The 27907-nt window shown below is 37.8% G+C and overlaps 1 protein-coding gene across 2 annotated transcripts; it reads left to right on the top strand.

Annotated features, from left to right (window-relative positions):
* Positions 1–155: 155 nt before the first annotated feature.
* On the top strand, positions 156–27584 carry LOC134752876 (uncharacterized). Of its 2 annotated transcripts, none has more exons than XM_063688646.1 (6): positions 156–299; positions 9967–10079; positions 16303–16405; positions 20326–20566; positions 23591–23676; positions 24786–27584. In XM_063688646.1, the coding sequence occupies exons 2-6, from the start codon at positions 10026–10028 to the stop codon at positions 24878–24880; spliced, it is 579 nt and encodes a 192-aa protein (XP_063544716.1). In that variant the 5' UTR covers positions 156–299; positions 9967–10025; the 3' UTR covers positions 24881–27584. The 2 variants fall into 2 exon arrangements, with proteins under 2 accessions (XP_063544716.1, XP_063544717.1); XM_063688647.1 differs by having other exon boundaries at positions 161–295.
* The last annotated feature ends 323 nt before the right edge of the window (positions 27585–27907 follow it).

Raw genomic sequence — 27907 nt, 5'->3', positions numbered from 1 at the left:
TTCAACATTTTTGCACGTAAAGCACTGGCTATCATAACTTGGTCTCCCTTCCCGCTCTATCTTAGTACAAAAACAGATAAAAAAGGGTGATTTCTATACAATTTCACAGACCAAGTTACAACGGTTATTGTTTGTTCCGATTTTGAAAATTCAATTTCGTATTCACTCTTGTACCGCGAAGCGAAGTGGACGTTTCCCGCGTGAACTTGTTTTTAATTTTTACTTTTTTGTGTTTTTGGTGGCCAGTGCTTTTATAGTTTTAAGAAGTTTTAGTGTTGGATCGTTTTTTTTTTATGTAAGTATTTTATTGGTGTTTTGCAGTTAACACTCGTAAATTAAGTACGTAAAAGTTTATTGCTTTTGTAGGTTATATTACCTACTATTTAAAATTCAGTATTGCATATCAGGTATCACGACTCGGTATTGCATAGCATAGGTATGTAAAGTTTAATTATTTCATTTTTCTATGCAATAATTTCGAAAGCATTGACTTTAATTTGAAAAAAATCATTACTTTTTCTACCTAAAGATATTTTAATTTTTATTAGTTAGACCAAGATAAGTCTGCAACTTTTTCGGTAGCACCTGCAGTGCGTCAGATAAACTTCAAAATTACTAATAAATAACACTTGCACTGCGCGATCAAAATCGTTGCAGACTTACCCTGGTCTCTAGGTTAGTACTACCACAGATGATATAATACGTACTACACCAGATAAAAACTTATCTTCCCTGAAGAAACGGATGGGAGCGGGGGAGGGAGGTATTGTTTTTATAATAACTCACATATTTTAAGGAAAATCAGAAAAAAATCAGTAACCTAAACAAAATATTACTTATTGTACCCATTAGCCATCATAAGACTTATCTCAAAATGCATAAAATAAAGGAAAATCTGTTTTCCATATTAATATGTCCAACATATCTAATTATATGTACGGTCCGCTGCAGAGAAAAGGTAACCCCCTCCCTGCCAACAAACTTCTATGCAGGGGGGTACCTTTTTTCTGCATCTGACTGTACCTTACCTACTAACTAAGTACTCATCATTACCTAGGTAGCTTAGGAGACAACTTTGAAAACAAATCAAATTATTAGATTAAATATTTTTGCCTTCACCGCTGGAGGGCTTCGTCACTTTTTAGGGTTCCGTACCCAAAGGGTAAAAGCGGGACCCTATTACTAAGACTCCTCTGTCCGTCTGTCCGTCTGTCTGTCACCAGGCTGTATCTCATGAACCGTGATAGCTAGACAGTTGAAATTTTCACAGATGATGTATTTCTGTTGCCGCTATAACAACAAATACAAAAAAGTACGGAACCCTCGGTGCGCGAGTCCGACTTGCACTTGGCCGATTTTTTTTTCTTTAATGTGACGTTTTCAACTAAAACCCAGGTAGCATTCATACGTCATTATGACGTCAGCGACGTCTTTATGGCGTCATAATGACGTCATTGTTACGTCATTTTGACGTCGCTGACGTCACTTTGCTACTTGGGAAGGTACCACATTGTCGCTTTTCGATAAGGTTGATTCCAAATTGAAGCTTTATGGAAATAGCGTCTTATTGACAACCGACAATAAGTACCCTTTTGGTTGAAAATAGCACATATATGACATTTATTTCAGTTTATAGACTAAAGGGCGTTTTATTTATTTTATCTATAGTTTTATCATATAAAATGATTAACTAACCCAACAAAGATAGACTTATCTGTCTTATCACCTATATCACTATGATAACAAATCATAGTCAACTTAATATATCTCTTATAAACAGCTTAATAAAGTATACATTTGCTTGGACAGTTTTTATAAAGAAATAGTTACATATACCTATGAAGTATATGGCTACAATTTTTGTTTCATCGTGTAATTCATTTTATTCTTATCGTAACTAGTTAAAGAATATGCGAAATATAAACAACGTTCAAAGTCATAAAAATAATGAAATCAGTCAGTTTTAGCGTCTGATACCAACTAGAAATTATTCGGCGAAGTTTGGGTATTATAAAACTTAGCTGAAGCTAAGGATAAGTTATAATTTTAGGTACATATCTTAGTTTTTTTTCTATTGGTATTGCTATAGCTAATTCCATTGCTCATTGTAATTATTTCTTATAATAAAACCCTTTATTTAAATGAGTCACCAAATATTGTTATTTTTACATTACATATATGTGTATCCAATACCTATTTCTATTTTTATTGTTTCTTGTGTTGGGTTTTTATTGTTTAGTGTAAGTTGTGACATTGTAAATTTACTTATATTTTGGATTTGTAAATATTTACCTACTTACTCTTATTGTAATTGTGTTGACAATCCTTATTGGAGCTATAACTTTATTTCATTAGTATTGTTGTTATTTTCATTTTTATTTTGACGATTATGATAGATATTCTAATATTTTTGCAATTAATGCAAACTTATAATGTAATTGTCTTTCATGAAATAAATCATCTAATCTAATCTATCAAAAATTAAATCTAAATATACATCCTTAAAACTATCTAACCTAAAACACGTTCTGTGCCATGCCTATTATATATTCTGTGGCCATGCCCGGTCCAAGTCCCCATCACCCTGTTGCCTGTATCGCTGTATGTATGTATTGTATTATAAAATATGTATTTTTTTACTTTAAAATGAATTGCACGCAGCTATATTAATTGTGAATTCAAAGGACATTTTTTTCTTGGTAAAATTATAATTTTAATAATTTACTAGGGCGAAGTTGGGCTCCAACGGGGAAATTAGGGTTCCCTATGGCAAATAGTTTTACCAACACTTATTTTCAATAAATTGAAACATTGAAGGGGTTTGTCAAACAGCTTGTTTGACAAATACATTGACTGAACGCAAGGGCCTGACACTCTTTGATAGAGAAAGATAGTCTTATTGTGTTCCTTAAGAGGAAAGAGAAAATAGTGCCATGCTTTATCCTTATCACCGACCTGGTTTTTTTTCATGGTCGGGTTATGGCAGCATAGGTAGGAAGCGATGGCGAAATAAGTAAGTAAGTAAGTAAATATTCTTTATTGCACCAAAATTATACATTTTACAAACATGTAAAACTACAAAGAAATATTTAAAGAAAAAATGGAACCAGGTAACAACAGGCGGTCTTATCGCTAAAAAGCGATCTCTTCCAGACAACCTTTGGGTAGCAGGAAATGTAGAACTCATACAAAAGTCAACAGGTAGTGCAAAGAGCTAAATATGGAGACTATTAAACACAAACACACATACTACAATTACTACTTATACATATAAGTATTAAAACGAAACCTAACACACAAATAAATATACAATACAATATATATATATATATAATATATATTTATACAAGCATATATACAATATATAAAATGGCAACTTAAGGCAGAGATAGAAAGTATAGTTTTAGCTGATTTTTGAATATGGGGAGAGATTTAGCTAATCTTAATTCTACTGGTAAAGCATTCCACAGCCGAACAGCCCGGAAGGTAAAAGAGCTATTATAAAATTTAGAAGTAGATGAGGGAGGAGCAAGAATATGAGTCTGAGAACATCTGATAGAAGAGAGATACTTGAAACGCTCTTTGAGATAAGGTGGTGTAGCGGGGTTAAAAAGAATGCCATAGAGAAGGGCGAGAACATGAGAGTCACGGCGAAGACGAATAGGAAGCCACTTGAGCTGAGAACGGAACTGTGACACATGGTCAAATTTGCGCAGACCAAATATAAACCTTATACCGAGATTCTGGAGGCGCTCGAGCTTATTCAGCTGGTCCTGAAATACCGAAATGTATAAGAGTGAAAGAGAAAAAGGATTATGCAGCCATACATTAACCTGTCAATACATGAATATGTCTTTCTCTTACCCCTGGTCGCTCAGTTTCATGTCTATAACTACTATACTATGTCTATGACTGAACGTGTCTGCACATAAACCGCAAAAACCATAATGCATAGTTCTATTTGCACAATTTGCACATCCCTACGACACATCTATTCTATTTAGACATTATAATGGCAATTTTATTAGAAATAGGCCAATTATTCATTACTATTATAACATTATAATTTCTACATTGATAGTCTGTTAGTGACCTGGGTTCTAGCAGAATTAAGGGGCCCACTGACTATCAGTTCGCTGGACGATATCGGCCTGTCAGTTAGAACAAAAATTTGACAGTTCCGAACAACTGACAGGCCGATATCGTCCGGCGGACTGATAGTCAGTGGGCCCCTTTACCAGTGCTTCGCTCGAAAGAGCGGAGTATATAACTGAGCCAGAACCCTTTTGTTTTGCTGCAACGCACACAGCAATTCTACGGTTTATTTTTTTAAGTTTTTTTTTTTATCTAAATGTTGCTTTTTTTGTATCTCCTGTGTTTCTTCTGTTTTAATATGTGTGTATTGTGGCAAACGAATAAATGGTTTATCTGTCTATCTATCTATCTATCTATTTGGCTCTACGCTCTACCGTATTCGTGTAAAAACATAATAGAGTTAAACCAAGAAGTCTGCAGCGATTTTGACAGCATACGCAGTGCAAGTGTTATTTTAAATGTCAAACTTCTATGTAATGTGCCATTTTCAACCAAAAAGGTACTTATTGTCGCTTGTAAGTAAGGCGCTATTTCCATATAGCTTCAATTAGAAATCAACCTTATCGACAACCGACAATGTGGTACCTTTTGGTTAAAAACGTCACAAATTATGACGTATAAATAACACTTGCACTGCGTGTGCTATCAAAATCGTTGCAGACTTTTCTTGGTCTAACTCTAATTTATGGGCATTTAAAATTAAAATTGTACCATTTACTTTTTTCGAAAAACTAAATCACGATTTTTACCAAAAACCAATTACGAGGACTATCGATTTAAATAGGGAAAAAAATGTGCGAAATAAAGGAAAGTTTTGTAACGCATTTTCACATACATTTTGTATGGACCGTCAAAAAACTGACACCCAAAATTTGTATGAGAAACTGCGGACACTTTTTTCTTTGTTTAAATCGATAGTCCTCGTGATTCTGAGTCGAAATAACCCAAAAGTTGTTATTTTATCGAAAAAAAAATTAAATGGTACACTTTTGTTCTGAAAACCCCCGTATAGGGGCAAGACTGTCACTTTTTGTATTTAAAGGGGCACACTGACTATCAGTCCGCCGGACGATATCGGCCTGTCAGTTAGAACAAAAATTTTACAGTTCCGAACAACTGACAGGCCGATATCGTCCGGCGGACTGATAGTCAGGGGGCCCCTTAAGATGTATTTGGATAATTTTGAATATCGAAAACCGTCGGATAATTCCGAAAAGGGACTCTTATTATGATAGTATTAAGGGTGATTTTCATCTGATTTTCGGAGTTGACATACGAAACTACCCGAAATACGCTTCACCTAACTCGGATTTTTTTCTAGACAAAGTTTGTAACATGATTAACTTGCGAACACAACAAAGTACCTACCTATTGTCTGCTTTTAAATTACTAAGTATTTACTCAAGTGTATTACTACATAGAGTACATAGTAGCGAAGTGTGTCACTTTTGCGAAATGCGTATTTATTATAGTATGCGAAAGATAAGAATCCAAGAACATTATGTGCCATTTTCAACCAAAAGAGTACTTATTGTCGCTTGTCAGTAACGCGCTATTTCCATATAGCTTCAAGTAGAAATCAACCTTGTAGACAACCGACAATGTGGTACCTTTTGGTTGAAAACGTCATATATTATGGTTTACTGTTTATTACACTGAATATATTGTGATGTTATTTTATTTAAACACACATAGACTCGGGCCAAGCTAACTCTCCCCAGACTTAGCAATGACAAAGTGTGTAAGTGTCACTAAAACGTCAAATTTCTATGATTAATTTTGTATCGAGCAGAAACGTCTGCGAACGTTGCTAAAGCTTAGGGGTCATCCATTAATTACGTCACACGAATTTCTAGATTTTTTGACCCCTCCTGTCACACTTGGTCAGATTTGGCAAATCCCTCCCCCTGCTGTGACGTCCGGTTTTAGTTTTAATGTTTTTTTTTGGCGTCCATGTACGATAAGCACCATAGAAAAAACTGCAGGATCATAAAAAATAAATAAAAGAAAAAACCGGCCAAGTGCGAGTCAGACTCGCCCACCGAGGGTTCCGTACTTTTTAGTATTTGTTGTTATAGCGGCAACAGAAATACGTCATCTGTGAAAATTTGAACTGTCTAGCTATCACGGTTCATGAGATACAGCCTGGTGACAGACAGACGGTCTAGACGGACAGACGGCCAGACGGACAGACGGACAGCGCAGTCTTAGTAATAAGGTCCCGTTTTTAACCTTTGGGTACGGAACCCTAAAAAAGAACTACGGGCCATCTAAGGCTTGAGTACAGCTTTTGTACCTTACAGGTAAAAGTATTACTAATAAAGAATGATGACTGTATTTTCGGTAGCACCCCACCTGCTGCGTTTGGGGGTGGAACAGTTGTGCGACCGTTGTAGACAGGTGCGTAATGCGTAGACACGTTCCAATTTTAAAATTCGAAACCTGATTGGGCACTGATCAGATATTACTCGTTCAATCCATACTAATCCATACTAATATTATAAATGCGAAAGTCTGTCTGTCTGTCTGTCTGTCTGTGTGTTCCCTCTTCACGCTTAAACCGCTGAATCGATTTAGATGAAATTTGGCATAGAGATAGTTTTTATCCCGAAAATCATCCCTTAAGTAAGTAAAAAGCGGGGTGGAATTGAGATAATTAATGAAGTATCTGCTAATTTGTGTGCATAATATGCTCAAATTGAATAATTGCTATAAGACTTTCTTCAGGCGCTATTCTTAATCTAGCTGGGGTTACTAAGTCCACGCAGACGAAGTCGCGGGCAAAAGCTAGTTTAAAATAAAGTTAAGATTTTTAAGTTTGCTGTTTGCGGTTTTTAGTTGTTGATAGATACATTAATTCACCTATTTGTAGAAGAACGTAGTAACAATTCACATTTGAAGTTAACTAGTGGCTCTGTGAGCTGTAGACCTCGCGACAATAGCTTTTAATTGAATAAATGTAAAAATTAATAATCTTTATTCAGACACATTTTAGCACCGCCATTTTGAAAAAAAAGAAGAAAAACAAAAAAAAACAGAAACTGAATCCACAAAAAAAATCTATTTAGTCGTCGAACCCGGGGGCCTACTGCAAACCACTTCGACGTGTTGCCTCCCTGTCACACTTACGTACGAATTTACAAGTGCGACAGATAGGTAACACGTCGAACGTGGTTAGCGGTAGGCCCTCTCCACACAAAATGTCACGAGAATCGGTTGAGAATTACGACCAGTGCCCTGTTTATCAAAAACTTGTAGCCCGTAATACAAGTGGAAGTCCTTTTCTAACAAAAGCGGTAAAAAAGTGAGTTCCGCTTGTATTACAAGCTACAAGCTTTTGATAAACGGGCCCCTGTAGAGGAGAACATCCGGACATATTAGGAAAGCATTTATGCCCAACCTGAAACCAGGTGTATGTCTGTATGTACAGGTCATAAAACCAGTTATTTTTTCCCACGGGGACGGTAAAGTTGACCTTTAGGGCGAGACCCTTATGGATCCAGTCCAGTGATTCTACTGACTTTTGCAACTTACATTCGCCAAGTAAACTTAAGTTTATCGAGTGTGACTGACGGGGCCAGACAACGTTAGTAAGTCCATTGACAGTGCCAAAACTGACATATACCCCAGTAGCATTTATACGTCATTATGACGTCAGCGACGTCATTATGACGTAATAATGCCGTCATTATGACGTCGCTGACGTCATTTTGCTACCTGGGTACTTACGCTAAGTCTACGTAATTTACTTTTCATCACACTTGCTCGAAAAAGATCTTATTTCATGCAGGTGTACTGAAGGACAAAGGCCTATATTGTTCCCGTGTGAGTAATGGATTGTGAAAAAAAAAGCTATAACTCACTCGTGAGTTATAGCTTTTTTTTAATTATGTTACTTATTCATATGAATTACCTAGGTACAAATGAGTTTTACCATTTTACTTATAAAATAAGACGTTTAAAACTTAATATTTTTGTTTGCTTAAAAATATATTTTTTTTTTACTAGCCTATTATGGTGTCCCACTGCTGAGCAAAGGCCGAGACAAGGGGAGAGCTTGTCTTCCACGACTCCCGATATAGAGCCTCCTCCGGCCAGTTGTTGAGAAAGGTGTCTAGGTCGTCGCGCCATCTCCGTCTGGGCCTGCCGGGTCCGCGCCCCTCTTCTGGCATCCATTTGGTGGCTATGCTAGCCCATCTGTCTGGATGCATGCGGCAGACGTGACCGGCCCAGTCCCATTTGAGCCTAGCAGTCTTCTCACCGACAATACCACCGAAAAATATTTAATTTAATTAATTTAATAGCCGTTTAAAATATTTTTACATAATTTTTAAATGTGGCTGTATGCCGATGGGTCTGTGCCTTCGATGCCTAAACTGCCAAAACGTTTCAAAATGGCGGACAAATGTTTGAAATGTCACCGAATTTAAGGATGATTTCGCTTAAAGTTTAGTTTTTTCTTCGCAAGTGTGATGAAAAACATTGTGTGTAACTCCGGGGGTAAGAATATTGCAAATTCGAGTCTTTAATGCACTCCAGCCTGCGGCTGTCGTGTATCTAAAGGCCTCATTTGCAAAATTACACTTACCCCCCATGTTGCACAATATACATCTGACTCGCGGTAATATGCGAGTACGAGCGAAATGCATAGAAAGTAAGTTACTTTCTCGATAGCCTTTATGTCAGTGTCAAACTGTGGTAGCTGTATTACTATACTTACGTTTATACATATATAGAATTTAACTTAAGGCGGTTCCCTAAAGCCACAAGGCGAAAAATCTCCTTATATGATCATGTTTTTTGATTTTCGTAGACGTATATTATCTTTAACAACATAGCTTCCGATACACGAATTATGACACTTCGCTCGATACAATTAATTTCCAAAGTAACTAACTCGGACTTTTAATCCTACTTTACTCGGTTATTTATTATGTGATACTATAAAAAAAAGAAGAAAAAACAATCTTAACATAAATAGTAATTTCATAGCTTTAGAATTTCGATATTGTAAGGTAACGTTTTTAAAATAAATAAAAACCGTCAAAATTCTATCAAAATTGACACTTGGCGCGTATGTTCTTTCCCGTTCTTTCTTGCGAAATGTGACAAAGACAGCGTCAAACCGATGGAACGGCCTTAAGTAAAAAGTGCATAATTACCTAAACATTCGATTATAAACTGAAATAGATATCATACACTAAAGAAAACGTGACCATATCCACCGGTGGCCGAGGCGGGAATCGAACTCGCGTCTTCAACTTACACGGCTAACGTCCTGAGTCCTGACCACTAGACCACCCGGCCACGGCGGTACCCGTCCCAAATTCTCTAAAGTATGCTATCTTTGAAAGTCTAGGCGCCTTTGACTAACTCTAAGGGCGAGCAGTACCTACGTGCTTGCACCTCTTAAACGAATCCTTTACTGGATTACGGTATAGCGAGTTAGCGAGAGAAATCAAATTAGTTTTATAAATAAAATAAATAAAACGTTTAATAACAGGCAAGGATCACCCATGAAAAATTTGCAGACAACTACAATTACACTATTTAACACTAATTACTACTTAACTAAGCTTACTATAAATAAATTGCAAATATGTCACAAGTACATCATACGACGTTATTTCCGATTCTCATCTCGGCGTACAGACAGCCAATATCGGAAAAATAGGCTATCCGGATCCCTAAAAATGGTTTTCAAAATTTCATTCTGTGAGCGCCCCAGCCTCTCCCAAAAGGAAGCCACACGTGCCCTCATCACCGCATGAAATATTTTGATTTGTGTTTTACATATTAACACGCTAAACATTAGATTTTAATTTATGCTTCACAGAATTTATAGCCTAATCCTGTAATTAATGTTTTCAGGTATTAAATAATGGATTTTCGGATAGACTTACCGTGAGTTACAAGAAAACCTAAACAAAATGGCGGAACACGAGGGTCCTGTGGTCGTGGAAGACCTGCCGATTTCATTCCAGGTAAATATCTAAATTCACACTAGACAGTGTAGATAAAGATACACGACTGTAAAAAGTGGGTGCCCCTCCACCACAAAATATATAAGTATTTATAATAAGTAGTTATAATAAGTAGTACTAAAATATATATGTGGTATTTTCTATAAAAAGGGACCTTATTGTCGATGGCGCTTACGCCATTATTAACGATGCTCCGATATAAATACAATGCCGCACGACGGTGTACAGCGTAAGCGCCATCGACAATAAGGTCCCTTTTCATAGAAAATGCCCCATATTTATAATAAGTCGTAATAAGGTTATTGTCTGTAAGAGATCGCTTATAGCGATAAGACCGCCTGTTGCTACCTTTATTTACATTGTAAATATGTTATTAAATTTTTCTTTTGTGGTGCAATAAATACTACATTACGATACAAGTGCGAAAAATAGGAAATTCGAAGCGAATTAATTTAAATTAAAACACGATCGAAGAGAGTTTTTAAATTTAAAATCGACACGAGTTCATCGTCCTGGCGTTATCCCGGATTTTTGACACGACTCATGGGAGCCTGGGGTCCGCTTGGCAACTAATCCCAAGAATTGGCGTAGGCACTAGTTTTTACGAACTGCCATCTGACCTTCCAACCCAGAGGGTAGTACCTAAATTAGGCCATTATCGGGATGAGTTCGGTTTCCTCACGATGTTTTCCTTCACCGAAAAGCGACTGGTTAATATCAAATAATAAATCGACACGATTTACGAATTTCTCCAAGTATAGTTAATCACTTACACGCGTAATCATATATATACCTAATCGATAATGTAATTACTGATAATGGTTTTGCAGTAGGAAATCCGATAGTTATATCTTTCGTGTGTTATAACTTATATCAATTAGAAACTGTTCAACATTGTACAACGAGGGGGGGGGGGGGGTAAGTGAAATTTTGCAAAAGAGGTCTTTAAAAATCACGTCTGTAATTAGAGCCCCACTTAAATATTTACACGGACAGCGAAGTCTTAGTAATAAGGTCCCGTTTTTACCCTTTGGGTACGGAACCCTAAAAACATGAATTAACTAATTGAGGCTTGAAAAGTTTTATACTTACATAAAAGCGTAAGTATATTTTTTTGCTTACAAGTGAATAAGCACCCAATACAAAACAAAGAGTCTAAGTCTAGTAAGTAGTGGTAGTAAGTCTTAATTTAATTTAATCATATACTATTATGTAATTCGTTTTAAATGTTTTAACCTTATATGGAAATAATTTCATTCATTCATTCAATACTTTATTTAGCCATATTATCGCTTGTTTTAACACAAAGCCCTGTCGTATCCTTTACGCTAAAGGGGCCCACTTATTATCAGTCCGCCGGACGATATCGGCCTGTCAGTTAGAATAAAAATTTGTCAGTTCCGAATAACTGACAGGCCGATATCGTCCGGCGGACTGATAATAAGTGGGCCCCTTTAAGGGTATGATAATATGGCTAAGTTCAAAAACGCGTAACCGATAAAAAAAGTTCCGCTCTGTTGCCCATTGGCTCACACCTGTGTGCATTCGGGCTGGGCAAGCTGGGGCTAGTCGAGTTTTTAGGCAAGCCAGTGTAGCCTGAGCTCCGGCCTTAGGATTTTTAAACAGCCGAAAAACGACTAAACGAATGAACTTTAGTTAACGAATTCATCGTTAGATGGCGCTGTTCCGTATAGTCAAAATCCTACATCGCGCTATCAAGATTTTTCTTGAGATAATGACTCCAAGCTCAGACAATATTCGTTTAAATAGTTTAAGAATTGTTCGTTAGATGGCGCTGTTTAGTATAGTCAAAATCCTACATCGCGCTATTAAGAGTTTTATTGGGATAATGACCCCAGGATCATCCAATTTTTGTTTAGTTCACGAACTTGTCGTTAGATGGTGGTGCTCCGTAAAAATGCTGAATCACGCTACCAGCGCTACTAAGATTTTTCTAGAGATGATTTAGTTCACGAATGGTACGGAGTTCAAGTAAGGTATACTAGTCGCCATGTTGTGTAATGTAATGTTGAATTATAGTGTCTGATTGGCTAATATGTGGATCGTCACGGTGCATGCGTACTTACTACGATTAGCTATACATATGTTCATACCGGTTCGTATTTAACAAACGTATACCTATATTAATGCTAGTGGCTTTGTGAGCTACAAATTAGTCATTGTCACTGTTTTATGTACGCAAGTCTAAGATAAGATTTAACGTCTCAGGTGTCAGCCATATAGGGTCTAGGGTAGGGTAAATGTGCGAAGTTGGTGCTGGGGGCCAGTGGGGAGAATACAAGTGACGCCAACGCACGACGTAGTGGAAATATGAACTCGTGGGACGATATCTCCATACTATTTGACAGCTGCCATCTGTCAAACAAGCAGTAATTCCCACACCCACTAGGGCGGTGACACAGTCATGCACGGAGCGAAGAATAGTGTAGAAACAGAATAAATAATAGTACTACTAAAGGAAACTTCCTACAAAACCGAAGTTTGACAGCGGTTCAGGGTCGAATCATGATGTCCATTTCTAATATATGGCACTATCGGTTCAGGGTTGAATCATGATGTCCATTTCTAATATATGGCACTATCGGTTCAGGGTTGAATCATGATGTCCATTTCTAATATATGGCACTATCGGTTCAGGGTTGAATCATGATGTCCATTTCTAATATATGGCACTATCGGTTCAGGGTTGAATCATGATGTCCATTTCTAATATATGGCACTATCGGTTCAGGGTCGAATCATGATGTCCATTTCTAATATATGGCACTATCGGTTCAGGGTCGAATCATGATGTCCATTTCTAATATATGGCACTATCGGTTCAGGGTTGAATCATGATGTCCATTTCTAATATATGGCACTATCCCTATCGGCTATTTAGGGTTGTCAAAATTCAACTCATTATCTTATCTGTGGTCGTCATAGAGTCACTTATACTAGAGCGGTACTGTTATAGTAAATTTTGTAACCCCAGTAAATTCACTGCCATCTGTCGACACACTTTAAAACTAAAAATGAAGATTTATAAAAATACGATAAAATGTATTTAAATATGGATAAATGTTTTTTTTTATTTGCATTAATTATTTTTATGATTTTGACCCATGTTCTTTCACTGATATGCGTTAAAATTGTTAAATAACAAACGAAACCGTCAACGCCATCTATACGACAGTAGGCCAAAGCTAGTAGCGCCCTCTGAACGAGAATCAAATTTTCTTGATTTTCGAGGCACGTTTTTTCCTTAGACTGTATCCATATATTACGGAGTTATATCTATCTTTGGTGGTCGTGCACGCAAAGGGACGTTAAGATATGAACCCTAATAATTGCTCGGAGCAATGCTGAGCCGAACGGAGCCGAGTTTGCCCGCAGCGATGAGTTTCGCACCCCTGGTGTAACTCGGACATGATTAGACCTTCCGACTGTTCCGACCTTTTTGAACACCTGTCGGGACAAAGCTTTTGCAACCTCACAAGTACAGTCGTCACACACGAGGTCATTACACTAATATGTAATGGGATATACGGTTTTAATCTAGCATGCATCAGTGACGTCACATCCGGCCTATAGAATATGGCGGCCGTGGTCCAATTGCCTCGCTTTCATGGAGACTAGATAAAGGAGCCAAATCTCTATGTATGAAAAGTGTCCATCAAATAATAGTAATTAGGCGGCGCCACCATACACCGAAATACTACCAAAAACAACCTACATAATTTGGTCGGGTTATTTGTTGCCTTATATGGCTTATGTCCCAGAGCCTAACTAGCGCCACCGGAGAGATTAGGAACTATTATTTAAAGTTGAAACTGTTGAAAGCGGTCACTTTTGCAACAATTCTGCCATAAGAGATGTGCATCCTTTCTATACCATCCATACTCGCTTTATGGGTTATGGTACTAGTATAGTATTATATAATCTGTGGTTATGGTTAACAGTTTGTGGAAGTGGAAAATTTCGATTTCGATTTTTATAAGCAATGTTAAGAGGAAACAGCTGCCGTTTCTCCATACAAACGTAATCCCCATTTTCCTCCCTGGATATTGACATTACGGAAAATATTTTTACACAATACCATAGCTATGCGATTTTATGATTATAATATCCAGACAGGAAAATGAGGACTACGTTTGTATGAAAAGGCGCGATTTCGCGCAGGTCCTCCACTTTCGTCTTAATACCTATCCAGAGAGGAAAATGGGGACTACATTGTATTGAGATTGAGATGCTGTTGTCCACTTTCCTTCTTATGATTCAATAACAATATTTTTTCAAACCCGTAGCAAGTAATATCCTAATTATCCTATTATAAACATTATAATTCTGAATATCACTAATTCTTTTGTGCTTGTGTTGTGTTCAGTATTAAAAAGTTATTATTGACACAAGTACCGAATTTAAAAAAAAAACCGTCTTCCGTTTCCTAATACCTACCTACTTAATATTTAATTTGCATCCTAAACGCATTTTGAGTACATACTTAAAGGTTCTCGGCTTAATTTAAATTCATCACCAAAAGATCTTAACCGATATCACCATTATAAGGTTTGTTTAAAAAAATAACAGTTTTTTAAAGTTTTAGGGCTCAGTAGTATCTATTCGATATAAAACCCTATTATGAAGTAAACTTCCTATGATATTGGTCCCATAGTAAAAGTTGCTCAGTATAATCCCAAAACCTCCCTGGCAATGGGAATGCACACTAGCACTACAATTTCGGGGATCTCGAAAACGGCTCTCACGATTTCGATGACATTTATTTGCTATATGGGGGTTTTCGGGGGCGAAAAATCTATCTAGCTAGGTCTTATCTCTGGGAAAACGCGCATTTTTGAGTTTTTAAGGGGCCCACTGACTATCAGTCCGCCGGACGATATCGGCCTGTCAGTTGTTCGAAACTGTTAAATTTTTGTTCTAACTGACAGGCCGATATCGTCCGGCGGACTGATAGTCAGTGGGCCCCTATGTTTTCCGAGCAAAGCTCGGTCTCCCAGATATTTATCCATTATTTATTATGTTATACAAGGAACACGATTTTACAAACCCGATTTTTACGGTTCCGTACCTAAAGGGACGGGACCCTAATACTAAGACTCTACTGTCCATCTGTCTGTCTGTCTGTCACCAGTATCTCATGAACCGTGATAGCTAGATAGGTTTTTTTGCACCTATATGCAGCTAGTGCACCTCAAAGAGTCAAAACAGCGACGCGTTTAGCATACTCATTACACACAATATGGACCGTTAGGCGACAATAGAAAGTGTGTGCTGCCCGTTTTTGCTCTGATGGTTGATTATAGGTACTTTCGTTCAGAATAAAAGGGCTCCTGTTATTCGATGACAATGTGATAAGTACGTCAAACCAGAGCATTCAACTACTGGATCTAAACCATGTCAAAACAAAAGTAAACGTCACAAAATACAGTGATCCAAAAACGCTTTGACAAAAAATTTACTGCAGCGGTTGATAATAATAGACGTTTGTGTGTGTGTGAAGTTAGGAGAATATATTGAACATAATATACGTCAGACGTAACTGGCGACCGAAGAACTGGCGGCTTCCTCGCACAACAATCAGCTTTGCGATACAACGAGGAAGTGCCGCCAGCATTCTTGGTACAATGAAAATGAAAAATGATGCCTCAAAGTTATTAATTTAGTTTAGTATTTGTATCGTGGTACCTAGAATTTTAACTGTTGTGAGACATACTAACATTAAAAAAAATCACGGTTTACACGGTACGCAAACACGGTCGTCGTGAACGCTGCTCGCACAATTAGTGCTTGAGAAAGGAGACCTAGGCTCTCCGAAACATTTCGCGCGAGTGACTAAAACAAGTGATTCTAAACCGTGAAATTATTTAATTGTGGTATAATGATACCTCTGTACATATAATTATGTAACTAAATGATTTTAATATACGTTTTGTTTTAGTTAAATTATTTTAGTTTTAAATTTTAGTGATAATAAATATTCAAAATATTTGTCAAAGTTTTCCATCTTTGTAAAGTGAATAATTATTTTAGTGGGCACATTTTTATCTGAGGGTTCCTTGACGAGTTTTTATACTCTAAATTTGATAGATAGATAGATAAATAATTTATTGCCACAACAAGGGTTTTTTCAAATTATTTTTACATACTTATGCTATACTTAATCTAGACAATTTATGTATATTTGGAAATTCTAATGTTTCAGGTAAAATACCTCGGGCAGAGCGATGCACGAGGGCTGTGGGGTATCAAACATACGAGGAAGCCAGTGGACCTGATGGTAGCTGCGGCTAAGGCTATACCACCAGGTAAGAATAAAATTTTGAAATCGATAATTTTCATAGGCCCTATTTAGGGATGTACGTACAGATTTATCCGACAGATTTGTCTGGTAGACGAATCTGTCAATGTATTGCGGGAATGGCCGGACATATCGCAAGCAGACACAAGTTTAGTGTGCCTGATTTCCGTCATACATAGACAGATTATTCCGCCAGACACAACTGCTAAAAAGATCTGACGAACTACGTTTATCCATGAAGAGTTTCTCAAAATATAGTTTATTAGACCTGTACCGCTGGCTATATTTTGACCCCTAGGTTATAAAAATATTAAAGTCAATTCTGTTTTCGCTTATGAATACTTTGTTAAGATGTAAATCTTACATTTTGTTTTGTGTCATATATATAATTTGCTTTTCTAGTAATTTGTTATTTTGTGGTAATTATTTTTTATTTTGAATTATTTTAGAGAAAAAAATATTCGAGAGAAAACATGTAACTGTGTTGCATTTAGGATAGTGTTTTTAGTGTGAAAACATAGTTTGTGTCAATTACGTCCACTGCAATCTGATACTATGTCATAATATTCTAAATGACACAAAAAAAAATTAGAGTTAAAAAAAATTACTTAGGTCGAATTTAATCGTTTAAATAGGTCCATTAAATGATTTTGTGTCTTATTAAGGCATAGCTTCATAAGATATTTGATGATTTTTATGTAACAGGCTGTCACCGTTACAAAAGAATATTAAAGATATTAGAGTTTACATCTTATTAATTTGAAATGCGGGATAAATAAGATGTATGAATTTGTGTCACTTGCATCCACTGCTTAAACAAATATTACAAAAATATTATTTGCGTTCGAACGAAGCTAGCGGGCGGTCTGAATGGGCAACGGAGGCCGTGCAGGGTGGGGCCGCGGGTGACCTTGCCGTACGCAACGCATGTTTACTTCGCCTGTGCGCCAAATTAACGCAACTTATTCAAAGAAGTTACGCAAACAACACAACAACAAGCAACAAGCAAGCAAAGAATGCGTCGAATTATCTTTTACCTATTTAAAACTTATAGATATTGTACAATGTCACCATTATGCAAAAGAACTGTAAGTACATGTTTGATTTGCGAGCGAGCTGGCAACATTGCGCAGGGAAATCTTAAAAATATCGCGTTTACGTGAACGCCACATACATTTGTGACAGTGATAGGGAAAAGGTACCACTAAAGTAAAATTTGGTTATTAATACCGTGACTTTCTTTCATTCTTTGATAAAAAAAATTGCTATTTATGCAACAAGTGCGGAAATCATCTTTACGCACGTGTATCATACAATGTTTTACTATGCATTGTGCGAGTAAATAAAAAAACATATCATGGCAAATAAGTTTAATTATTATAAGGAGTGTTTTAAATCGACACGAGTTGCGAATTACCTATTCGCACGTGTATCGTACGTTTTACAGTACATATGGCCCTTTAAACTTTCGACATATGCACGGTAAGTGCTCTTTTCCGCACTAGTGCGAGAAAGTAGCACCATATGTACTGTAAAAAAAAATTGAAAACAAAAAGCACTAGTGCGGAAAAGCAGTACTTTCCGCACGATATGGCTCCGTAGGAAACGCACTTTTCGAGCACATGCATTGTAAAAAAAAATATAGGACTGTATCTCCTAAACCATGCGTCGTAGCGCAAAAATAATAAAATTTTCGCTCCCCTTTAAGAAGCCCCTAATTAAGATTTAAAAACGCAAAAAAGAAAAAAAGAGGAAAAAATCTTTATAGGGCTGTATCTCCTAAACCGTGCGTCGTAGCGCAAAAATAAACGTTTCGGTCCCGTTTATGTAACCATTAATTTATATTTAAAAACAACGCAACAAAAAAAACAAAAAAAAAAACTTTATAGAGCTATATCTCCTAAACCGTGCGTGGTAGCGCAAAAATAACAAAACTTTCGTTCCCCTATACAAAAATAATCAAATTTTCGTTGCCCTTAAGAAGCCCTTAATTAAGATTTAAAAACCTAAAAAAGAAAAAGAAAAAAATCTATATAGGGCTGTATCTCCTAAACCGTGCGTCGTAGCGCAAAAATAATCAACTTTTCGGTCCCCTTTATATAACCATTAATTTATACACAAAAAAACGCAAAAAAAAAAGAGATTTTTTTTTATAGGGCTTGATCTCCTAAACCATGCGTCGTAGGGCAAAAATAATTAAATTTTCGTTCCCCTTTATAAAACCCCAAAGTAATATACAAAAAACACAATGTAAAAAAGAAAAAAAAACAATAAAAAAAACTTTATAGGGCTGTATCTACTAAACCGTACGTCGTAGCGCAAAAATAATCAAATTTTCTTTCCTCTTTATTCAACCCTTAATTTATATTAAAAAAAAAACGCTTTCACTAAACTGCTGTAACTCGGAAACTTATAATCCACAAAGGGGACTACTAAATTATGACACATATTAAAGCCTGACCAGTAATATATGATCATTGTCAAGAGGGCGCTGTTCATTCTCATGTATAGGGTGACAGTTCAGTATAGTATGAAAAAATATTGTATTTAATGAACATCATCATCATTGTAATTAATGTTGCTTGCCACGCTTAAACATAACAAAAATCGCAATAAATTGCGTCTTAAAATAAACTTAAAAAGTCTACTAAAAATCGAAACAAAAGTATTTTTTAAGTCGCTGATTTGACATTCTCAATCAAAAGGTAGGTACCACTTTGTCGTTTACCATAAAGACGAAATTTGATTATATCTTTATACAAATAACCTGTCAGAGAAATTGGTACCTTTTGATTAGGAACGTCACAAATGTTGGTCAGTATGAGGAGTGCAGCCTACAGTTTATTTTTAATTATATTTATATACCTACTACGGTAAGATTGATAAGACAATGTAATTATGCCTCCGAATGAAATAAATACACTGTATCGCAAAACTAAGTGGCGAGACAGCTCATAATGCCATCTCTTTCACTCTTGGTTGGTCTTAACAAGGGTAAAGGAGATAGTATTAAGATCTCAGTCGCCAGCTGATATTGCGGCAAGTATAATGAGCACCCCACCCGCGTAGGTACCCTTCCCCGCGCACGCCCTTCTTGCTCAATTGAGTTTTATTTTGCCAGATAGGAAAAAAACCGTGGATCAAAATGACCCAAATTATGAATGATGTCTCAATGTGGTATTATAATATTGTAGACGTAAACTTAATAATATGAATTTTTTTTTGTGGCAGATACAGGGTGTTAATTAGAAAAAATTTTTTTTTAAATAAAAGCGGTGGATGAATTTGACACAGATTTGTTTGAATAACATATAACAATGTTCTGTAAAGTACAACACTTCACTTATCGACTCTAATATTTTTTTAGGCGTTTTAGGATCAATATTAGGTATTTATTAAATGCCATTATAGCCGTGGATGAAAATGACACAAAATGCGTGTGTACGTCGGAAGCCACTTTGCCTTTACAGGGAAACAAAGAATTTCGTCTCGAATATTTTTTTTACAGAATGCTGATTGAAAAAAGAAATACCTAAATTTCTACCTAAGCAAATACCTAGGATGACACAAAATATTATTTTTAGGTTTAGTATATGGTCTGGAAACTATATATAAAAAATAAGCAACATTAATATTCTTATAACCTCAGAAGTTATTGGTACAGGTCTATTATTTAATCTTGTTCATCATATCTAAATTGATTTCTGCCTATTTTATGTTTTTTCTTCTTCTTTGTTGATTATTTTTGTTACCTGTCGTGATTGTTTCACCGGATCTCATCGGAAGATTAGCGCTGGAAGTCGCCAGCATCTCATGCTGAGCCCTTTTGTTGGCACTTTCTCTTTCCTATGACGTGTTTCTGTTTATTCTTCTCTTCTGTGTTTGTGTTTTCAAATAATTTATACATATTCCATTCAATATTTTCAGGTCAAATCCTCCCCATCGTGAAACTGGTGATCACCGTGGACGGCGTCCACTTGGAGAGCATCCACCACGGCCCCAAGCGCGACTTCGAACACATGTCCGTCTTCTTCAACATCGAGTCCATCTCCTACGGCGTCCAGGACTTAGTGTATACAAGAGTCTTTTCCATGATCATCGTTAAAGACAACGCTGATGTTAAGGGCTTGAATCCTTTCGAATGTCATGCCTTCGTCTGTGAGTCTAGGTAAGATCTATGTTTTTGTTTTCATTTCATCATGACAGGTTATGCCTAGTGTGGGGGTCAGCATAAATGTAACACAGGTTTTCTATGTCCTCGTTACAAATACTTTGAGCACATGCCTGTCTTCTTCAACATCAAGTCCATTTCCTACGGTGACCAGGACTTGGTCTACACAAGAGTTTTTTTTCCATGATCATCGTAAAAGACAATGCTGATGTTAAGGGCTTGAATCCCTTCGAATGTCATGCCTTCGTCTGTGAGTCTAGGTAAGATCTATGTTTTTGTTTTCATTTCATCAAGACAGGTTATGCTTAATGTGGGGGTCAGCATAAATGTAATACAGTTCTTTATGTCCTCGTTATAAATACTGTGAGCACATGTCTGTTTTCTTCAACATCGAGTCCATTTCCTCCGGCGTCCAGGACTTGTTGTACACGAGAGTCTTTTCCATGATCATCGTTAAAGACAATGCTGATGTTAAGGGTTTGAATCCCTTCGAATGTCATATCTTCGTCTGTGAGTCTAAGTAAGATCTACTGTTTTTGTTTTCATTTCATCAAGTCAGGCTATGCCTAGTGTGGGGGGTCAGCATAAATGTAACACAGTTCTGTATGTCCTCGTTATAAATACTTTGAGCACATGTCTGTCTTCTTCAACATCGAGTTCATCTCCTACGGTGTCCAGGACTTGTTGTACACGAGAGTGTTTTCCATGATCTAATGTTACGGGCATGAATCCCTTTGAATGTCATGCCTTCGTGTGCGAGTCCAGGTGAGACAGGATGATCTTATGTCATTGCAAGAGTAAGTGTGCAAATTTTGTGTTTCACTCGGTAGCAAAGTTTGTTTAACCCTGAACATTATCATGAGACAAAGAAGACGCTTTGACCCCCTTGTAAAACAAATTACTATTTCATTGTCCCCTATAACTGTTCGTGGTGGAAAATGGAAAAAAACAATGAAATCTATATATATAGATATATATATATATAGATATATCTATAGATCTATGTATAGTTGGTCAAGCAAATCTTGTCAGTAAATAAGAACAAAAAAAACTACAATCATCCCTTCTTCTGGGCGCCAGCACCAGTGCAAGACAAAGACAGTATGACTCTCCGTCTACGCCCCAAATGAGACAGTCCCTTGACAAACTATATTTATTACTCGACGGGAACTTCTACTTGATACGTTTCTCACGTGGCCTATCAAAGTGCTAAACACAGGCAAATATTTGTTATCTTTTCCCTATCTTTTAGCTCTCAGCATTAGACTTTCGTAACAGATGTAGATAACATAGATAAATGTTGTGAAAAATATATATCACCGTAAAATGTGCCTTCTTGGTTCCCAGACAATTGATGTGCGCCAACAGTTTCCATTATTATTAACAAAACTTCCGTGAGACACAGACATATTAAATATATTAATAACGGGTCACTCACGTATTTTAAGTCGAAAAACGCTCGACATGTTTCACTCCGTACCGAGTAGTGTCATCAGGAGCTTGCGTTGACGGTGACGGGCCGGCGCAGACTGCGCCTAGCTGATGACACTCCTCGGTACGGAGTGAAACATGTCGAGCGTTTTTCGACTTAAAATACGTGAGTGACCCGTTATTAATATATTTAATAAGTTTCCATTATGATTATGATGGTCTACTTTAACTCGGCATATATATCAACATAATATTATATTATAATTTAAAATAATAATAATAATAATAATAAGCCCCCAGGGCAGCTTGTGGCGAGCTGAATGGGAAGTGACGTCCCTTGGGTCCCATACCCCCGAGAGTCGGTCAGGCCCCTCCCTCCGGCTTGCCTTCATTGGCCGGCTGGAGTGAACACTGAGCAGGGGCCGCAGGACTCTCACCTCTGGCTTGCCTTTACCGGCCGTCCAGAGTGGGGTGTCAGAGCTATATGCTCGCAGGGTGGAAGTGAAATATGCATAAGACGCGAGTTGGCACAGTGGCTGTGAGTGTTTACAGCCACTGGGTAGAAAGCGGTGCACACCTCTCCACACCCTGAGCCACTCACGCGATGTTGTCCCCTTGTCGCTCCGTGCGAGCGGCCGTTTTCGGGGACCCATATTGTGAGTTGGCGAGTCACCACCTGTCCATTTTTTTCGTGTTTTTAAACATAGATTGGGGCAGGTGCCATAGTATTTCCATAGACCCGGTAACCAGTACACTAACATCTCAACACAATAGCCTAGTTTATTTTGTTTCTTATCATTGCAATAGTCCTGCACTAACCGGGGCTTGTCCTTGGGTGCACTACTATAGTGCATACAGGGATAATCGTCGGTTGGTGTCACATCACCTTTTAGAGTAAATTGTCTTTTTACAAGGGGCCTCTGCGTGTTGGCTTCGGCCCCACGCACGCCTTCCAAATGTCCGGGACCCCATGGTCCCGAGATTATGTAAAGGACGAACATAATAATAATAATACACTGCCCACTGGCACTGCCCCTGGCCCTTCAGGAAACCAAAAGAGGACCAGGGCGCCGGCCTGCTACTTGGTGGTCCACCGTGTCAAAGGATTTAGAACGAGCCCAATTAAATCCACAGACAACCCAGGACAGACGGTCCTGGCGCATGAGAACGAGGAGAGCCGACCCCAAATAATGGGATAAAGGCAAAGACGAAGAAGAGAAGAAGATATATCAACATAATAATCATAATCATAATCGTTTATTGCAACCATGGTATTACAAGGTGTTGGTTACCTACCACAATGTCATTTTTTTTATGCGATACAGCGAGGAAATGCCGCCAGCATCCTATTTTAGATTTAAGCTAGTTATTAATTTCGTTTACGTAGTACCACTGCACATATATATCTTGTAGCTATGTAAATAAATGTTTTATAGAATCACCTTTAAAAAAAAACAAAGTTTATATTAAATCTCCGATTTTGGAGCAATAAACATCGATGATTGAGTTTATCGATATAGGAACTCCCTCCGTCATTAATTTCGCCCCCAGTAATAATATCCTACATCTGTTTGTTTCTTTTATTTCCAGAAACGCGGCGAGGCGACTGACGTATGCGCTGGCGGCTGCTTTCCAGGACTATTCTAGAAGGGTGAAAGAAATGCAGACCACTCCAGGTGAATTAAATCATAAAGCCACTTGTATAATAAATTGGGGCATTTTCTATGAAAAGGGACCTTATTGTCGATGGCGCTTACGCCGCACAGCGTCGCGCGGCATTGTATTTATATCGGAGCATCGTTAATAATGGCGTAAGCGCCATCGACAATAACGTCCCTTTTTATAGAAAATACCACAATTAATAATAGCAAGAAAGATACTTTAAGGTCGTGTAGAACGGTTAGCACGTAGGCCTAGGCAGGTAATCTCTGAATGAGTTGCTATATGAATTTGAACCATATATAATATTATACTACGTCGGTGGCAAACAAGCATACGGCCCGCCTGATGTTAAGCAGTCTTCGTAGCCTAATCACCCGTATACGCCTGGAAATCCAGAGGAGTTACATGCGCGTTGCCAGCCCTATATCACTCCGCACCCTCGTTGAGCTCTGATGGCAACCTTACTCACCGCCAGGAACACAACACTATGAGTAGGGTCTAGTGTTATTTGGCTGCGGTTTTCTGTAAGGTGGAGGTCCTTCCTCTCTCTTGGACGTAGTTTACGGACATACCGGGGTCCAATTGTTATGTCAGCGCAGGGGCGTAGCTAGAGGATATGGCGCCCGGGGCAGTCACCAGATTTGCGCCACCTGAAGACTGACAAAAGTTTCCTTGCTGCTGCTTTTTGTCCATTTTGGCGCCCCCCCCCCCCCCCCCTTTGGATGAAATATGTACAATTAATTAAACTAGTATCTGTCAGTACACGAGTCTAACCGAATAAAATATCGTCACTGGCCTTAACGTTTCCGAATTCCAATCTTCGTTGAGCCGAACGATGAATTCCGGCAGCGGGTGCTACTGCGGGCTACGCGGGCTCACCAGGCGCAAGCAGATAAAAACTTCAGGAGTAAATATCCAGAAAATAAGTAGCTTCAACATGCGTCTTCAATTTTAAACCAAAAGAAAGGGCTGCATTAAACGCAGCCCTCGTTAATACTGTTAACACAAATCATAAGCATTGAGTCACAACAAATAAATAAAATCAGATTTGTGCTATTTGGAACAAAATATGTACTATGTAGGTTTGCCATGTTACAATTACAATGTTATTTTGTTCTTTCAGAACTGGACGAGAGGCCACCCAGCCTGAAGAAGAGGTTCGCAATCGACCTGCGGACGCCAGAAGAGATTGAGGCCGACTTAGAAACAGAAGCTTAAATCTGTCAGAACAAAACATAGTGCCAGTTGCACCATCCGCACTTGACAGATTGATCAACGTCACCCGGCGCGCCGCGGCGGTTTACTATGAAACTTTTCGTACAATACAATTTAGCGAACTCTTTAAAGATGCCAAACAGTTTGGTGCAACCGACCCTTATTCTTCTAAACTTTTTGTTATTCGTTTTATAAATGTAACTAGCGACCCGCCCCGGCTTCGCACGGGTTACACAAAACCTTAACAAATACACTTAACGACTGCGTCAAACCTTCCTCAAGAATTCCTATTGATAGGTGCATAAGAACCGCATGAAAATCCGTTCAGTAGGCAGTAGTTTTTGAGTTTATCGCGAACATACAAACAGACAGACACACAGACGCGGTGGTGGACTTTGTTTTATAAGGTGTAGTGATAAGACAGGTACATACCTCAACCAAAGACACTTGAAAATTAATGGAATTCAACTCTAAAAGGTTGCTGCTCGCTGCAGAGAGCCTTAAGGGGCCCACAGACTATCAGTCCGCCGGACGATATCGGCCTGTCAGTTAGAACAAAAATTTGACAGTTCCGAACAACTGACAGGCCGATATTGTCCGGCGGACTGATAGTCAGTGGACCCCTTAACGCAACGTCTTACTTACGTAAGACACGAGTTGTTCGCGAACAACTCGCGAACGCGAAGCGAAGCGACACGACGCGGCGGGCCCACGGCGTTCGCGTTCGCATCGAGATCGCCCACGTAGGACACTTCTATAGGTATCAAAGGATTGATTCACCCCGCTCTGCATCGCTTCGCTTCGCGTTCGCGTGTTGTTCGACTACGTAGTACGCTGCGTAAAAGTGGCTTTCGGATGTAAACTACAGTGGACGTAGCCAAGATGCCAAAATCGTTTGAAGAAAACGAAACGAAACGCTATCATTTCCATTTAGAAAGGTTTATGTACATAATTCACTATAGTAGTATTAAGCGATGTACGTATAGTGTTTTGCCTTATAAATATACCCTTATTTATACATAAAGTATACTATTGTATTATGGAGTAGAAATATTTTAATAAAATATTTAAGTCCATGCGTGATCGGTGTACCAGCATATTTTTATACTTATATGATTTAGGGCGTGCATATATGATTTAGAAATGAGGGCTAACGCGTATGAAATCGCCGCTAGGGGCGCTAGTGTAGATGGTGGTCTTTTCCATACTTCGAAATGTCAAATGTCACTTGTCACTTCAATGACTGACAGCTGTTCTTTAGTTTTTTGGACCACCATCAACAGATAATATTGTTTAAAGTGTAATATCGATAGCTTATTATACAGTAAACTAATGTGGTAGTGTGCAGTGAATGGAGAATTAATTTTGAAGCGCGTTTAACCACCATCTTGGAGTCAACGGCCGGTAGTCCACGTGCTTCTTGTAAAGTCTAGCTATCGATTTACAAGAGCTAACAAATCACCGTACACTGTCTTGTACAACCGTACAATTTTTGTCGTTTGTAAACCTCTCAATACCTTGATACTGGCGAAATAGTCCCACTGGGCTGAAGCCATAATTTTAAAAGAAGAAGAAGAACAGAGGCGCCAACTGGTGAGCAAAAAAACGATAGCCCTCATTGAGTCGGTATTACTGGTATAGAATTTTGCCCGCGAGAAACTGGGCTATGTGGTTAATAAATTTAAGTTAGTTTTGTATACTATGGTATGGAGTCATCCATAGTTCCATACCTGCTTAACATTTTTTACATCAATCCTAGAAATTGAAAAATCGGTGTACCAGCATATTTTTATACTTATATGATTTAGGGCGTGCATATTTGATTTAGAAATGAGGGCTAACGCGTATGAAATCGCCGCTAGGGGCGCTAGTGTAGATGGTTGTCTTTTCCATACTTCGAAATGTCAAATGTCACTTGTCACTTCAATGACTGACAGCTGTTCTTTAGTCTTTTGGACCACCATCAACAGAGGCGCCAACTGGTGAGCAAAAAAACGATAGCCCTCATTGAGTCGGTATTACTGGTATAGATTTTTGCCCGCGAGAAACTGGGCTATGTGGTTAATAAATTTAAGTTAGTTTTGTATACTATGGTATGGAGTCATCCATAGTTCCATACCTGCTTAACATTTTTTACATCAATCCTTATACCTAGAAATTGAAAAATTGTTTCTATGGGTAATTCTGGGTGAGTTTTATTTGAAATAAGGTTTGTTTCAAACATAGGCCAAAGTACTATACCACCACCTAATTAACTATATACTGTAAAAGCTCCCCAGTATGGTCCAAATTTAACTCCAATGTGTTCAGATGTGACTAATTGAATATCGCGTTCTAATGCAAACTATTTTTATATTATAAAAAATAGAAGATTTGTCTCCTTTTTAGACCGTTTCGATCTTATAGACATAGGTCTCATTAAATGTTTGCTATTCTGTTCTATTTGGCGTTCTTTGACCATATTTGTAGTAGGTACCTACTGTACTAGATGGGTCGTTTTACGGTATGTTTTTATTATTACATGTAAGTATATTATAATGTGCCTATTGGCACTACATGCCTATAGAGGCTGTATAAATATGATTGTTTATATTTATTAGAATTCTAAGATTATAAATACCAAAACACCGTTTGTGATTTAGCTAATAGTGTTAATTGTAGCGGACTGTATTTTGTTTAAGAATAAAATAAAGACGAAAGTACATATCGATTGTGAGTTTTATTTGCCTCACAGTTAATTCTTTGGGGCCGATACCGAAGGACTGGAACCCTACTGCTATTTGTATGGAAACTGCACGCTGGCAGTTCCCATACAAGTTGCAGTCGGATTGCAGTCCGTCTGTACCGGCCCTTGGGTACTTAGAAAAAGTCATTATACAAGAAAACAAATGGCATGTGTTATATTTATATCATTTGTTTTATTTTGACAACATCAAAAACCTTTTCACTTTCAATATGGATGCCGATAACTTCACTTATCGATGCTACTTTTCAAAATACCTATTAATTGTTTGCTTTTCAAAATATAAA

This window comes from Cydia strobilella, chromosome 25 (assembly GCF_947568885.1).
Source record: "Cydia strobilella chromosome 25, ilCydStro3.1, whole genome shotgun sequence".
Classification (NCBI taxonomy): Eukaryota; Metazoa; Arthropoda; class Insecta; order Lepidoptera; family Tortricidae; genus Cydia; species Cydia strobilella.
This window is presented reverse-complemented; position numbering and strand designations above follow the sequence as displayed.

Bases quoted from the DNA above. Each gene is read 5' to 3' on its own strand.
- LOC134752876 (XM_063688646.1), top strand. From the start codon at position 10,026: ATGGCGGAACACGAGGGTCCTGTGGTCGTGGAAGACCTGCCGATTTCA. The intron at 20,567-23,590 runs GTAAGATCTATG...TTTTATTTCCAG, and splicing joins GCCTTCGTCTGTGAGTCTAG to AAACGCGGCGAGGCGACTGA. The intron at 23,677-24,785 runs GTGAATTAAATC...TTGTTCTTTCAG, and splicing joins AGAAATGCAGACCACTCCAG to AACTGGACGAGAGGCCACCC.